This window comes from Cupressus sempervirens, chromosome 4, assembly GCF_028749045.1.
Source record: "Cupressus sempervirens isolate cs-2001-9-10 chromosome 4, ASM2874904v1, whole genome shotgun sequence".
NCBI classification, from domain to species: Eukaryota; Viridiplantae; Streptophyta; class Pinopsida; order Cupressales; family Cupressaceae; genus Cupressus; species Cupressus sempervirens.
The window spans coordinates 516,309,736-516,323,658 of record NC_143121.1 but is presented as its reverse complement, the minus strand read 5'-3'; the positions used below and the strand labels follow the sequence as shown (position 1 = coordinate 516,323,658).

The window sequence follows — 13,923 nt, the reverse complement described above, 5'->3', positions numbered from 1 at the left end:
CTATTATGAAAATATTTTATATTTCTATCACCTTCTAACAACCATGTTTTTCTTGCTTTTTGTCATAAGGCAGGTGTATTATTGGCTATCATTTAATTAAATTTACTAAGGTTATTTTAATGAAAATGTTCTAATGAGAACCTTAGTGTTCTAGCTTTTTGGAGTTCTTTTAAATCTCAGGAACATAAAATAGGGACCTTGTGTGTGAAATTATATTTATATTAATGGAAAGATCTTTTCTAGGGCAACAAGGGAGTTTAAATTAATAAAATAACATAAAGTTGCTTGTGGAGGAAAACTAAAATAGAAAAAATAAATTGAAGCTTTTCTCTAAACATTGGATAAGAAGGTTATAAAAGGTCGAAAAGGGGAAAAAGGTTCATTCTTGACATCTGATTTTTTTAAAACTTCTTGTGGAGAACTTTGGCTTTCATTGTAATAACCCTACCTGGTTATAGCCTTAAAAAAACACCTTTTCTCTTAATTAGTCAACAGTGTAGCATTTTGTCAAACATTTGACAAACCATTCCACTCTAAGTCGTCTCCCTCTGAACTATGGTATGATGTAACTTCCTTTGTTTTGTCACAAACTTGTATTTTGAAATTATTAACAAGATATCTCACAACTAACTATACCAATTATCACAACATCTCTGCCTTGCAACTACTGATTTAAATATCAATGCTTCAATAATTGAAATTCCCTATTAAGAAAAATGAGATAAAGCTGAGAGAGTTCGCTTTAATACCAATTGATATAGTTTCAATTACACAAATGTCACATTATTGGAAAAATAAATTACACAAATAAGTGGAACCTGGGCATAGATCAGAAAATTCAACTGCAACCTCTTATTTCCCAATTGTAGGCTTGTGAGAGTATATTTGCTAGCTCCTTGTCAAACCCATGGCCCCTATAGGTAGTCTCATCCCCCTGAATAGTAAATTGCAGGCTCTGAATTTCAAACGCTGGCCTCTGTTGCTTGAATGCAGGCACTAAATTGTTACACGCCAGACAATTAGACAGTTTGCAGCCCTTCCAGAATGATGAAATGCTGCCTATCAGGTATCAAAAGGCTAATATAGATTGAAACACTGCCTCAGAATGTGAAATGACAGCCCATTGTTCATACATAGTTCACCTAAATCCCAAATGCAGGTACAATTAGATCAGAACAGCTTAATATCTTCCTCAACCCAGTCGACTTTCTCAGAATACAACCACTTCTTAGACACAGTAAAATACAATAAGAATTATTGCACATTGCACTTTCAGACAAGTTCCAGATTCCAAACACTCAGCCAAAATACAAAAGCAAAAAATATTCAAATTGGATAGATTTCCCAAATACAGTATAGGATAAGTAGGGAAATCAATAATTCAATTCCAACAAATCTCAGAATTTGACCCACAATACCCCAGTTGTGGAATCAATTGCACTTCTCATCTTCAAACATGCTTCAGCAAGGGCAAAAAAATCATCAACCTCAGAAAAAATCCTCAAATCAACAAAAGATGATAAGATAATCTGATGATTTGTTTGCTTCACAAAGCCACCTTTTTTAATCCACTTGGCTTCACCAACACACCATTAATTGGAAGCTTCCATTAGATTCTTTTAATAACTTTTCTAGCACATGGCTTCATGAAGTTGCTTTTCACCTAAGTGGCTTCAACTTTTAAATATAACAACTCCTTGCATTTTAATATTTAATACTTGACTTAGGCATATAACCAATTAAATAAATGGCCCCTTCCAATGATGACTCAACCCTCTAGTTAAGTGAAATTATAAAGTTCGATTAAAACTTTATAATAAGCCATTTAATGATTTAATGATAATTTGGCCACTAAAATAATAACTCCTAAACTACTTATCCTTTGAGTACGTCGTCTGAAATAGGAGTCGTACCTATTATTTCCCCATGGGACCAATTGGACTTTCCTAAACTAGAAAGGATCCCTCTCAATCATCATCCGATTTTCCATAAATAGCAGACGCAAGAAACTAAGCTCAAATAAAGTCCAATCTAAGTCAAACAATGACCAAACTGGAACATATTGAATTGTGAGGAAGACAAGACCCTCTCATGGCCAAGCCTTTGCTTAAGAAGGCCCTCTATCCACAATAATTAGCCTACGAGGATCACAATAATAGGCTAATCCATCAAACTCTAATGATGGCAAAAAAGTGGAGACATTACAATTTGCCCTCCCTAAGATTTCTCGTCTCCAAGCAATGTCCGAAACAAATAAAACATTAGTTCACCCAAGTCCCAAGGGTAGAATCATGTAATGTCCATAAGATCATCAACTAGCTCATGTAGCATAATCACAAATCTAACTAAGAAAACCTACCAAACTGAAATGAATCTGACTGTAGATGTTGCAGGAATAAATATTTCATAGGGAAGCAACTCAGAAAGATGACAAAGCTTGCTTCCTTAAACTGCGCAAAGTGAGCTGCCATACACACTATCTGACACATGTGCAATTGGACTATCCACCTGAAGAAGATCATGCACATGAGAGCCAAAGTAAATCTGTATGTGCTCGGTATCATGTACACATCCCAAAACTTCTCTGTGAGTCCTATTTGAAATCCTGATGCACTAGAAAGATCCCAAACACTAAACAAAAGCCTACCCAAAAGGACATTGTCCAACATCTGCTGCTCAAAAAATGCACTCATCCCCACTGTATCAAGAACACCTATAACTGTAATGGATGTAGCCACATCCTCATCATAATGTGTGGATACAAGAACATCACCAATTGTTGCGATAGGAAACTCAACTGTCTACAGATGGTGTAAATTATGACCAACTCCACTTAGGTGAGTGATCAACATCAACCTCAAAAAGCGAATTTTTACAAGACAATGAATTGAACTGTGCACCTAAAGAAGATCATGCACATGAGAGTCAAAAGTAAAACCATATGTGTTTGGTACCATGCACACATCCCAAAACTCCTTTGTGAGCCCTATTTGAAATCCTACTGCACGAGAAGGATACCAAACACTGAACAAAAGCCTATCTAGAAGGACATTGTCCAACATCTATTGTTCAACAAATACACTCATCGCAACTGTATCAACAACACTTGTAACTACAATTGTAGTCACATCCTCATTATAATCTATGGATACAGAAACATCACCAATTGCTGCTATAGGAAAATGAACTCTATCTGCTGATGGTGTAAACTACAACCAACTCTACTCAGGTGAGTTGTCATGTCCCCTCTTTAACTTTGTCTAGCAGTGACATGAGAGTTAGCCTATTATGGAGTCTCGTAGGCTGGCAATAGTGATCAAGGACTCAGTCAGGGTTTTCAGCGTCCGGATTTGGTATTACAAGCAGTAATAGATCAGTTCCTTGATTTTAGGAGGCAGTTCCTTGATTGTAGGAGGAGATTCCTACCTTTTAGGAAGTGGTGATGTTTTCCAAAGTTGAGGTTCTATGAGATCACCTACTGGTCTCAATTTCAGAAGATTTGGGTGTGTTCCCTATCTTTTAGGAGTATCCCTAGATTTGAGGGTGTGACTGCCAGTTGGCCCAGGCTGTCTGGCATCAGTCATAGGCAGGTGACAAACTTAGTTTCATGTTTTAGAGGTGTTTGGGTTGTTCCTTGGCTACTTGGGAAATATTTTGATATATTTAAATATTCTCCTAAGTTAGCATTTTAATAAATTAAATAAGGCCAAGTGTTTAGCCATTTTGGAGTAATAAGGAGTTTTCTAGCTCCATTTGGATTGATTTGCCTATGTGTGATAGCTTGTTGGAAAGAGCTCAGTCTCTACTATTTGGTTATCACTTGTTGGGACTTATTTGATGCTTGGAGCTATTTGTCATTAATAAAGTATTGATTTCCTTCTATTTGGATGCCTTTACTGGGAAAATAATGTTATATTATAAAGTTCAAATGAAATCCACTTCAGGGTTCTTTTAGGGTTCGATTTGCCTTGGAGAGGGGATATAAAGAGATGGTTACCTAAAGTTGAGTATCTTTTATCATTTTGTCAACCTATTTTGGACACCATTGCTCTACAAGAGCATTCCTCACCTAGGACACAAACCCTATTGCTGAGAGCAGATTTGTTGGGATGTAGCCCTCAACAAGATCAGATTCGAAAGTTCTTATGCATATAGTTTGATGAAGGCAGAGGATTGATTTCTAGTATTACATCACACTTTGTAGGTAGTGGATTTTAGGGAAGGCGGCCACTTTGGTTCAGCCTGGCGTTTCCTTACAGCAACTCACGTGAGGAATTTTGGAGTGTTTAATTGCAACAGACTGGAATTGTTTTATTGCATCAGCTTGGGCTTTATCATTCGAACTTGTTTGGTTGTAGCCACTTCCCTTCATCAACTGGCGTCAACTTGTTTGAAGTACATTTGTATTGGGGCTATTTTGAAATAAGTCAGACTCTGCTAGTATAGTTTTAGAATCATTTCTAGATTAGTATGTATTGCTGCATATGATTTCTATCACATCTATTCTATCAATTACTATTATTTATTCATTGTAATACCTATATTCTGAAAAATACAAAAAGAAACAACATTCTTCTGCAACTTCTGTCTAGCTCTATAAGATCAAAACAAATCTACACGAAAATGTTATTTATATAATCAAACATTATAGAAGCAACAGACTAAATATCCATTTGGGATATTTCATGAGTGATCAACATTAATCTTAGAAAGTGGATTTTTATAAGACAATGTTTCATCTATCTCAAACATAGGATTATCCACCAAGTGAACCTCAATACTATGTTGATTTTTATTATAAAATGGCATTGTCTCTACATCACTCACCTGATGAAGTGCAACATCATGTGTTCTCTCATCAATGCACACCTGAACAACTAAGAGACTACTACTAGGCACCTCACTAGATGATTCATCTAGCATGGAAGTAGTTGTTGATATGATAGTATCATCGCATGCTCTCACTCTCACTGTCATTGCACCGTCATCAAATGCACAATCTTGTGAACTCATGCCAACAATTATAGCATCTGACTCAACTTGACATAAATTCAAATCACACCCCACATCCAATGTGTCCAACACCTGAGCATTGACATGTGGTAACTCCAAAGGAATGTCCTGCATATCTTTAGCTACCATTGTAGCATCATGATACCAAAAATCCTTACTGCTCTCATGCAATTCAGAACTGATGTGATTGTTGATACCCATGTTATCTTCCTTAGTATCATCAATAAGATGTGCACTATCATCCATTACTCTATCCACAACATTTTCAGACTTTACTATGACACCAAGTGCAACTGTAATCTCATGTGGGTCGTTGCTGCTATAAAAATCAGTCTTAGAGCTTTGACGGAATTTTTTTTCTTTATTTCTAGTAGTATCCACTGTACCATCACATTTCTCCCTTTGAAAAGGCGACACCATGCTCTGCTCAATTTTTGGATTTGAAATTAGTGTTGTCATCAGTTTGTGGTTTTGATTCAACTGATTCACTAACACATTCAATTGTTTCACAATACCATCTCATGGTTTCTGATTAGTGGCCATAGTTTTGATATATGCAGAATAAATTCTATTTTCCTAACAGAATGGTAGGAAACTGCTTTGATACCACTTTATAACTCTACCTAGTTATAGCCTTAAACAAGCACTATTTCTCTTAACTAGTCAACAATTGAGCATTTTGTCGAACACTTGGCAAACAATTCCACTCTAAGTTGTCTCCTCCAAACTATGGTGTGATGTAACTTCCTTTGTTTTGGTCACAAACTTTTATTTGGAAATTAGTAACAAGATCTCTCACAACTAACTATACCAATTATCACAACATCTTTGCCTTACAACTACTGATTTAAATATCAATGCTTTAATAATTGAAATCCCCTATTAACAAAAATGAGATGAAGCTAAGAGAGTTTGCTTTAATGCCAATTGATATAGCTTCAATTACATAGAATGTCACATTACTAGAAAAAGCAATTACAAAAATAAGTGGAACCTGTGCATGGATCAATAAATTCAATCATGACCTCTTATTTCCCAATCACAAGCTTGAGAGAGTATATTTGCTAGCTCCCTAATAGACGTAGGGCCCCTATAGGTAGTCTCAATGCCCTGAATAGTGAATTGTAGGCTCTGAATTTTAAATTTTGGCCCTTATTGTTTGAACGTAGGCACTAAATTCTTGGATGCCAAACCCTTAGATAAATCGTAGCCCTTCAAGAATGATGACATGCTACCTGTCAAGTATCAATAGGCTAATATAGATCAATATGTTGCCTCAAAATGTGAAACGACAGTCCATTGTTCATACACAGTTCACCCAAATCCCAAATGCAAGTATAGTTAGATCAGAGTAGATTAATATCTTCTTCAAGCTAGTCAATTTTCTCATAATACAACCACTTCTTAGACATATTGAAATATAGTAAGAAGTATTGGCAAATTGCACTTTCATACAATTTCATGATTTCAAACCCTGAGCCAAAACACAGAGGTAAATAATATTTAAATTGGATAGATTTCCCAAATACAGTAGGAACAGTAAGGAAATCAATAATTGAATTCCAACAAATCTCAAAACTTAACCCATGATACCCCAGTTGTGGAATCAAATGCACTTCTCAGCTTCAAACCCTTATACTTTGGTAAAGGCACAAAAATCATCAACCTTAGAAAAACTCCTCAAATCAACAAAAGAAAATTAGATAATCCAATGATTCATTTGCTTCACAAAGCCACCTTTTATAATCCACTTGGCTTCACCAATGCACCATTTATTAAAAGCTTCCGTTAGATTCTTTTAATAAATAACTTTTCTAGGAGATGGCTTCATGAAGTTACTTTTTACTGAAGTGGCTTCAACTTTTAAATATAACAATTCCTTGCATTTTAATATTTAATACTTGACTTAGGCTTATAACCAATTAAATAAATGGCCCCTTCCAATGATGACTCAACCCTCTACTTAAGTGAAATTATAAAGTTTGATTAAAATTGTATAATAAGCCATTTAATAATTTAATAATAATTTGGCCGCTAAAATAATAATAACTCCCAAACTACTTATCCTTTGAGTATGTTGTCTCGAACAAGAGTTGCACCTATTATTTCCCCATGTGACCAAATGCACTTTCTTAAAATAGAAAGGATCCCTTTCAATCATCACCCGACTTGCCATCAATAGAAGGTGCAAGAAACTAAGCCCAAACGAAGTCCAATCTAAGTCAAATGAAGACCAAATTGGAACATATTGAATTGTGAAGAAGACAAAACCCTCCCATAACCAAGCCTCTGCCTCAGAGGATCCTCTATCCACAATAATTAGCCTACAAGGATCACAATAATAGGCTAATCTCTCAAACTTTGTGTTGGCAAAAAATGGGGACATTGCATTCATTTACTAGAGATTTGAGGATAGAAACTCTTGGAGTTTCTTGGTTGTTTGGTTGGAAACCCAAATTCCTCTTTGGTGTGGATTCATCCAGAATTCACTAGTGCGCTCATTATCAGAATGCTAGAAGTTTCAATTGGAAATCTCTTGGAGGAATTCTTTAGTCATGATCTTGCACAACTATAGGATGTTTTTTGGCACAAGGGTTTGCAAATTTTGGGAGATATGGACAATGCTCAGCTAGGAATTGAAGGTCAGCACTTTATATCAGATATTTAGAGAGTATCTGGTACTGTTCTTAGTTATTTTGGTCATCATTTGAGACAGCCATACCTTCTTCTGAATATTGGGCTTCTATCTTTGCTTCTAGGTATGTGTGTGTCCATTTTAATTTTTAATAATTTTCAAATCTAAAATGTTAGTCTGCTGTTACAATTATATCAGTTCTATTTTAGGTTTGACTTGAGGCTAATAAAGTGAGCTTGATTGAGAAAATTCTTTTTTTATGGTTTATAATTTTTAGTGTTTGCATTTTGACATCATTTGACATTGAAAAGAAACTTTAAAAACAAGACAAGAACCCATAAATCAGAAAACAGACTTCGTATGCAAAGTGTTTGACAAAATGTCAAACATTCAAAATTGAAAAATGCAAATCAGAGTAAGTGTTTTTACAGTGTTATCAAAGCATTGCATGTATGCCAATTGTTTGAGTAAATGAGTTGAGTGAAAATACAAGTTGGAAGTTATAACTTATTGGGATTAATACAATTTTGTTATTTTATTGTTGAGACTTTCATATTGAGTGCAGCTTCTTCTTTCATATCATGGTAGCTCTATTATTTGGCATGGCTCCTGGATGAGTATCACAGCCAATTCAAGCTCTCATCTGTTCTATGATATCTCCTTATATGGTTCCTTGTTTGTAAGGTGTGAAGATTGTTGTGTGATATTTGTTAAGTTCTGCGATGTATGCTCTGATTGTTATTCACTGATATATGTTTTCTCCTGTTTGATTTTAATATCTATTCTCTGGATGTATGTTTCACTGTTTATGTATTTCTTTTTGTAAACTCCCCCTTGAGTTTTCTTGTGTCTCCATGGTGACCAGGATATGTTATCGTGTAGCAGAAATTGATAATGACTGTGCCAAGGAAACTTCCTGTATAAGCCAAGGATGCAACCTTCCATTTCCATCTTATGTAGCTTCTTTGAATTGCCAATTTTCCTTTAATCAGCGTAGAGTACAAAGATAATCATTCATCAATCACTAGAAAGAAGCTGGAATGATCCTATTGCTGAATTCATCAATCGCTAGAAAGAAGCTGGAATGATCCTATTGCTGAGTTTGAACATATATAATTTATGCAATTGTCTATAGTTGATGTCAATGTAATTGTCTAGACAAATCTGTAGAATTCATTAAGTTTGAATCATAATCTGAATTGGATTAGATCTTGCTGACTAGATGCTGATGGCTAAGATTCGCTCCATTGTTGATTGAATGGTTTGTGACCTAGCTTCAAAAGAGTCTCCTAAAGTAACCAGGGGCTATGAGATGCAATATACAAGTAACCCTTATTCAGCATCTGCTATGTGCGTATTGTATCAATACAATGTTGGTTCCCGTAAAATGAAAATCCCTCCCAATATCTTCTGTGAATATCTGAAATCATTGAGATTAAGCAAAAACATCTTTAGATTTGTGATTGGGAGCTGCGCCAACAATATTATCCTTACTGCAGCGTGTATACCTTAGGAATAGGCACACATTGAACATATATACAAATTGCAGTTAACGTTGGCATATACCATGGCTTCTTTCATCATAGCCCATGAGTATAAATCCTGGGCCTTTTTTACCTGTTAAATGTTTTCTAGCCCTCTATATACCCATACCAAAGAGAGAGAGACTCGTCTAAGGGTTACGAGCAAGGCTGCACAGGGACAGTGGTACTTGGGTACTTAGGGTATGGGTACGATTATTTTTCAAAATAGGGAATGGGGGTACCTGGGCACGTCGAACTTTTTTAAATATAGTTTAATATTTATAGAAAATCTGAAATTATGAGTCATGACAATGGTTTTTCAAAACAAGAACAATGATAAAGTTTGCTAATGTAATGTATTGTTTCGGTTTTAGATTTGCAATATGTTTGTAGTTATAATATTTGATGAGGGTTTAGATGCATAACAGAGAAGGCAGACTTTAAATATGATGTAATAGGACCAAATCCATGCTTGAAAAAATCCAAAATTATCAGCTTCAAGGTGCTAGGATTAGAGTTAGAATGACCAGGCTTCATGAAGGGTAAAGGAAGGGTATGATACTATGAAGGATCCAAATTTTTTTTGTAATATCATAAGGCATGTTTATAACAAGTAAATAATGAAACTAAAAATATATTATTGACACTATGGAAAAACATATACAAGCTCATGTTTCTTAGAACTAGTGGTAAGGGTCTTTTGATACGACTCCTTGCATTGCTGTCACAATGACAGCAATTTCTTCAACTTGTTTGGGAATTGTGCAAGAAATTTCTTGCTAATAGTATCGAGAGAAAATATTAAGGTTACACTAAGTATTTAGGATGGGTCATGGGTACACATTTCCAAGACATCAATTTTTCAAGCCAATTTCAGGGCCGATAGATGGGATGGCTAAATAAAAGTGTAAAAAATATAAATATAGGGAAATTCTAATATTCGTATGAAAACATGGATAATGTATGCCTAATACATTAGAAAACCTTAAAATATGAAAATGATCAGAATTCTTATGCCAAATTTTTGTTAAATTGAGAGTCAAAGTCAAAATTTTTTAGAATTCAATGTCAATATTTATGGTCAATATGCAGAATTTATAGGGACATCTCCTAGTGTAATGTCCCCATTTTTCTCAGCATTGGAGTTTCAGGGATTAGCCTATTATTGTGATCCTTGTAGGCTAATTATTGTGGATAGAGGGTCTTCTGTGGTAGTGGCTTGGCTTGGGAGGGTCTTATCTTCTCCACATTTTTGTAAGCTACAAGTTGGTCTTCATTTGACTCAGATCGGACTTCGTTTAAGCTTAGTTTTGTGTACTTACTATTTGTGGTAAGTTGATGTTGATTGAGATGGACCTTTTCTATTTTTGGAAAGTGCATTTGGTCACATGGAGAAATAATAAGTATGACTCCTATTTCGGACAACATATTTAAATGATGAGTATTTTGGGAGTTATTAATTATTAAATAGCTTATTATAAAGTTATAATTTTATAATTTCACTTCACTTAAGAGTTGAGCTACCATTGGAAAATGCCATTTATTAATTACTTAAGACAAGTCAAGTGAGAGAATCTAAAGAAAGCTTCTAATTAATGTTGTACGGTGAAGCTTCTTGAGTGAAGTTACATTTTGGCAACAAAAGAGAATTTGGAGGTTATAAATACAAGCCCATTTGTTGAGAAAAACATGCTTGAATATATATTTGCTTTTGTTGCCTTTGTGGCTTTTTCTTAAGCTCTGAATTTTGTGCCCTTGTTGAAGTATATGGGTTTTTGAGTTTCAAAAGATTGTTTGAAGTCACCGCTGATGTATAGTGGTTTCATTGGTTAAATCTCCTGTTTGTGATTATTTGTGTCTGGGAGATAAGGATTATAATTTTGAGAAATTCTGAGTTGGTGTATGCAAATTATGCTGAGGTAAATAATTTACTTTCTCCTCTTCTACTGTGATACCTGTGTCTAAAAAGAGCTGCAATCCGGAGTCAGTGTTTTTCAACTTGGAGGACAAATTGATTGTGAACTTTTTCATCAATTGTGGTCTGGCAATTCTAAGTTTGTGGTTCTCCCTCTTGTATTCTCTGTTGCCAGGAGATGTTGTGGTATTGAAGAGTTAAGTCTGCAAATTTTATAATCAGAATTTGGTGTCTAACTTCCAGTGCTGTTGGACACTGTTTATTTGCAAAATCTGGGTAGTGTGGGAGGTTTTCGGTGGTCTGTAATTGAAATAACAGACCTACGTTTTCTTGTTTAAGCCTGCGATTCCATCTTGGAGGTATGCGATTTAGTTCTGGAAGCTTGTAAATTATTATTTGGAACCTGCAATCTGCCCATTGGGATCTGCGTTTAACATTGGAGGGCCAACATTTAATTACAGTGGCCCGTGTCTTGTTTCTAAAGGCCTGCAATCCATTGTCCATGACCTGCGATTAGTATTTGGGGCTGCATTTGACTTGTTAGGGACTGCGATCAGACATATCGTTCGCTTCAAATCAAACAAAAAGGTGGACAGAGATTCCAGGTTCTTTATTTGTTTGTTGATTTTGAATATCCACTTCCAATTTATTGTTATATAATGGTAATATTATGTCCAGCAGAAGTCATTGTTACTTGGCAATAATTGCCGACCTCATTCTGATATTGAATACAGTTGTATGTGTGAAGTTTATAATTGAATACGTTGGGGAAAGACCTGTTAGTAAATATTTTGCTTTGTCATTACTTGTCTAGAGTCTCTAGAGAAATCTGAGTTTATCATTCAGCCTTTCCAGTATTTGTCTGTTATGGTTATTTCAGCATCATACATATATTCTAAAATCACGTAAGGTACATATATCCAGCATACATAAAATTGAAGGATTTCCCAAAAAACAGAGAAACAAGTTCATTTGATATCTGAGGTTGTTTGAAAAGTGTTTGACAAAATGTCAGACAACTATTAAGTTACGATATAATTGGAGTTTGCTGAGTTGTATCCAGCTGGGGATATTACACCTAAGCATCCCAACCCTGAGACGTCCCCAGTATGGAGATGTGTGAAAACAATATCATCAGGAAAATATGGGTTGAACAAGTGTTGTCAAACTCTCTTCAAGGTTCGTATGACACAACTATCCATGGTGAAGGTGTTTTCTAGATTGTTGTGGGTGGTAAGATGGGGAATGCATATGGAGGAATGTTTCTACTATGAATATTAGAGCTTCATTTGCTCTCTGTTGCCTTTACTAAATATGCAGTAGTACTTCCGCCTTACCTCTAACTATATTTCTATTACATGTTATAGATAATTCACATACTAATTACGCCAGATCTATCACTTGGTCTGTGGATTCACTGGATTGTCCCCTTGCGACACCAAGGCTCCACATAAAAATTGTTTTAAGACAATATGCTCTTATGTTAATAGTTTCTTAAGCAGGGGAAGGTAGCCTTGTATATCCTCTAGTTCTATATATCACCGTTATATGGACAGTGATATCATCTAATCTGAACGGATAGGTTCATGTGTTGCATCAACAAATAAACTGTGTTTAGCTTGCTTGGCAGTACTGATATTTTATGATTATCGCATGTGCCATTATAAGGACACTGATAATAAAGCAAGTGAAAAAAAAAGGGTAGTGGTAGGTTTTGGAAGTCCATTCTCTAAATATTTTCAACGTTATGCTTGTTGAATTTATTTATCATTTTAGTTGTTTCTCGTCATTGTTACAAAAAAACTCTTTTGGACTATAGACTTCCTTAATGTCATCCCGAAATGAAGCATATTTGCGAGGCACTAATTTGGAAACTTAACAGGTCAATTAGTGGCCATTATCATAATTTATTAATATTATTTAATATTAACTTTCCAAGATTCTAATCAGTACATGTAAATTCGGTTGACGAAAAGATTTATCTATCAGGTTTGGAATGTAGTTTTTCTAGTTTTTATTTTTTACTTGATGAGAGCTGAAGCTATTGTATGCTAGTGTAGATCATTGAATGCATGTGAAGTTGAAAGCTCTTTTGGGTTTCACTATTGCCTTTCTGACTCAGTTGTCTTAACATTGTTGGACAGGCTTGGAAATTGGTGGCAGTGATGGACGGGCAAAAAGAGTTGTGTCTTTCCTTTTCCACCCAGTTTTCCCCTTTGCATTATCAATTCAGCAATCAATTACTCAGCCTTCAGTGGTCACAGTGGTGAATATACACTTAAGACGATAACCAGTTTGACTTCACAGATAATTTATCGGGGCATTTCCTTCTTGATAAGGAGAACTGGAATGCGTGATAGTGTGATGTCCTCATGTTTTTTTTGGCAGGAACGTCACAATCCGCTGTTGTATCATACTTGGGACTAGTTATCTTTATCCTTGTAAAAATGGTGATGAAACCGCTAAAGCATATTTGAGATATATAGATCGCAGTTTTTTTTCATTTGCTATATTTGTTCCCAGATTTTTATTTCATGGTTGTATTCTTCATCTTCTCCTCAGGCGACATTTTGACAGAATCAATTTTGAAAGCTTCAGTTATTAGTTTGGTTTCTTCATATTAAATGCTCATAAATGATAACGAAACTCTGTTTCAAATTCTGGGCAAATTATTTCTTTCTCGTCATGAAGTTCATTGTTTGAGTTGAGTAGAAGCTTAGCATTTTTAAAAATTATTTGTAATATGATTTTTAATACGAGGGTTTGAGGTAAGTCGAATTTCTGGTGAGTCACAAGAAGTGAAGAGTGAAGTTAAATGACCAAACAGATTAGATGAT

The 13,923-nt window shown here is 35.1% G+C and overlaps 1 protein-coding gene across 3 annotated transcripts in view; it reads left to right on the top strand.

Moving 5' to 3' along the window:
• DET1 (light-mediated development protein 1 / deetiolated1 (DET1)) overlaps nt 1-13,589 on the top strand; it is a 261,899-nt gene extending 248,310 nt beyond the window's left edge. For all 3 annotated transcript variants that reach the window (XR_016363900.1, XM_089825740.1, XM_089825741.1), the window contains one exon: nt 13,231-13,589. Coding sequence is in view for 2 of the 3 variants with exons in the window: in XM_089825740.1 (XP_089681866.1) it covers nt 13,231-13,376 (146 nt within the window). In the remaining variant the exon portion in view is untranslated. The remainder of the gene's footprint in view (nt 1-13,230) is intronic.
• The last annotated feature ends 334 nt before the right edge of the window (nt 13,590-13,923 follow it).